A 2,500-nucleotide genomic window follows, 5' to 3' on the forward strand; every position below is an offset into this window, starting at 1 on the left:
TCTCTCTCTCTCTCTCTCTCTCTCTCTCTCTCACACATCCAGGTTGTGGGAACACCCTAGATGCCAGCGACGCAGGGTACATCACGTCCCCGGGTTACCCTCTGGAGTACCCGCCCCACCAGAATTGCCAGTGGGTCATCACGGCCCCGGAGCCCTCCCAGCGCATTGTCCTCAACTTCAACCCCCACTTTGAACTGGAGAGACTGGACTGCAGGTGAGAGGGGGGTGGGTTGTAGGGAGAGAGGGGGGCCTTTTGGGTATGCTTAGGCTAGCAAAATGGTAGAGGGATAAGGAGTGAGGGGAGGGAGACTGACCAGGGATGGTTTTAACTTCAGATCTGCCTTCAACTGGTTGTACATTTGTAACAGTGTCCTTAGTTAGCCATAGTTACCATTTTGGCCGTGACAGAATGTGAGAAAGGGATGGTGGATGAAAGAATGGAGAGAATGGTTGAAAGAAAGACCAGGATGATGTTGTGAAGTTTACAGGAAAACAGACTAGAGAGGGAGAGAGAGAGTTCAGTGCAGCTATTTATTACAGGCTAGATGGGACAATGAGTTTCCTCTTTCAAATAAATGTATAATATGAATCATATGCCTTTCTATTGTCTCTCTGACCTCATAGCAGTCAGTCATCCTGCTCTGGCCTGGCTTCAACCCTTACCTCTTACTGCTCTCTTAAAGATGCACTATGAAGACATTTCTCAGCCATTTCCTGGTTGCAAAAATTCGAATAGTTCGCTGAATTTCAGTTTACGTGATAAAAACAAGCAAGTATAGTGTCATTCGACTCTCTAAATCGTTGTGAAATATATTTTCCTTAACACGGGGCCCCTCAGGGGTGCGTGCTCGAGTCCCTTCCTTTACTCCCTGTTCACTCACGACTGCACGGCCAGGCATGACTCCAACACCATCATTAAGTTTTCTGATGACACAACAGTTTTAGGCCTGATCACCGACAACGATCAGAAAGCCTACAAGAAGGAGGTCTGAGACCTGACTGTATGGTGCAAGGACAACAACCTTTCCCTCAACTTGATCAAGGGGATGATTGTAGACTACAGGAAAGGGAGGACCGAGCATGCCCCCATTCTCATCGACTGGGCTGTAGTGGAGCAGGTTGAGAGCTTCAATTTCCTTGGCGTCCACATCACCAATAAACTAACATGGTCCAAGCACACCAAGACAGTTGTGAAGAGGGCACGACAAAACCTATTCCCCCTCAGGAGACTGAAAACATCCTCAAAAGGTTCTGGTATGGCAACTGCTCGGCCTCCGACCGCAAGGCACCACAGAGGGTAGTGCGTACGGCCCTGTACATCACCGGCGCCAAGCTTCCTGCCATCCAGGACCTCTATATACCAGGCGGCGTCAGAGGAAGGCCCTAAAAATTGTCAAAGACTCCAGCCACCCTAGTCATAGACTGTTCTCTCTGCTCCTCACGGCAAGCGGTAACGGAGCACCAAGTCTAGGTCCAAGAGGCTTCTAAACAGCTTCTACCCCCAAGCCATCAGACTCCTACACCCCCCCACACCCTCTTCTACGCTAATGCTACTCTCTGGTATTATCTATGCATAGTCACTTTAATATCTCTACCTACATGTACATATTACCTCAATTACCTCGACACCGGTGCCCCCGCACATTGACATTGACTCTGTACCGGTACCCCCTGTATATGGCCTCGCTATTGTTATTTACTGCTGCTCTTTAGTTATTTGTTATTCTTATCTGTTACTTTTTTGTAGGTATTTTCTTAAAACTGCATTGTTGGTTAAGGGCCTGTAAGTAAGCTTTTCACTGTAATGTCTATTGTACCTGTTGTATTCGGCGCATGTGACAAATAACATTTGATTTGATTTGATCTACCGCTTCTTAGACTTGCTTTCAATGAGAATGAGATCTATAACTCCCATTTCTATGTGGCTCGTGTGGCTGTTGTCCTTGATGATGTCCTTATCTGGTCCTGTGTAACGTAATGCTCTATTAAAATCCCACTAGTCATAGATAGCATGTGCAGTTCTGTGATAGACGGATAAAATGAATGTGCTCGCTGTCGATAAGCAGTATTTCAAGTCCTTTGTGGGTACTGTATTGAGGGCTTAGAGAGAGCAGGGGTATAGAGAGAGAGAGAGCTGGGAAGAGAGCAGGGTTGGAGAGAGCAGGGGTAGAGAGAGAGAGAGCTGGGAAGAGAGCAGGGTTGGAGAGAGCAGGGGTAGAGAGAGAAAAAGTTGAAACGCCTCCTCAGAAATGCTATACTTTTTGGGGATTGTTTTTTTTTTGGGGGCGGGGGGGGTTTGCCCGAGGGGACTGTGTGTTAGCTCAACCTTTGCCCTCTCACACTTCCACTCAGCTGTGTGTGTGTGTGCATTCGTGGGTGTGTGTTTCTTTGTGCGTGCACACGCTTCTCTGTATGTATGTATGTATGTATGTATGTATGTATGTATGTATGTATGTATGTATGTATGTATGTATGTATGTATGTATGTATGTATGTATGT

The 2,500-nt window shown here is 46.9% G+C and overlaps 1 protein-coding gene across 2 annotated transcripts in view; it reads left to right on the forward strand.

The window, feature by feature from the left end:
- LOC118369970 (neuropilin-2-like) overlaps positions 1-2,500 on the forward strand; it is a 67,799-nt gene that overhangs the window by 10,760 nt on the left and 54,539 nt on the right. For both annotated transcript variants that reach the window (XM_052499049.1, XM_052499050.1), the window contains exon 2: positions 43-214. In XM_052499049.1, the coding sequence (XP_052355009.1) occupies positions 43-214 (172 nt within the window). The remainder of the gene's footprint in view (positions 1-42; positions 215-2,500) is intronic.

The sequence above is a fragment of the Oncorhynchus keta genome, chromosome 37 (genome assembly GCF_023373465.1).
Source record: "Oncorhynchus keta strain PuntledgeMale-10-30-2019 chromosome 37, Oket_V2, whole genome shotgun sequence".
Taxonomy (NCBI): domain Eukaryota; kingdom Metazoa; phylum Chordata; class Actinopteri; order Salmoniformes; family Salmonidae; genus Oncorhynchus; species Oncorhynchus keta.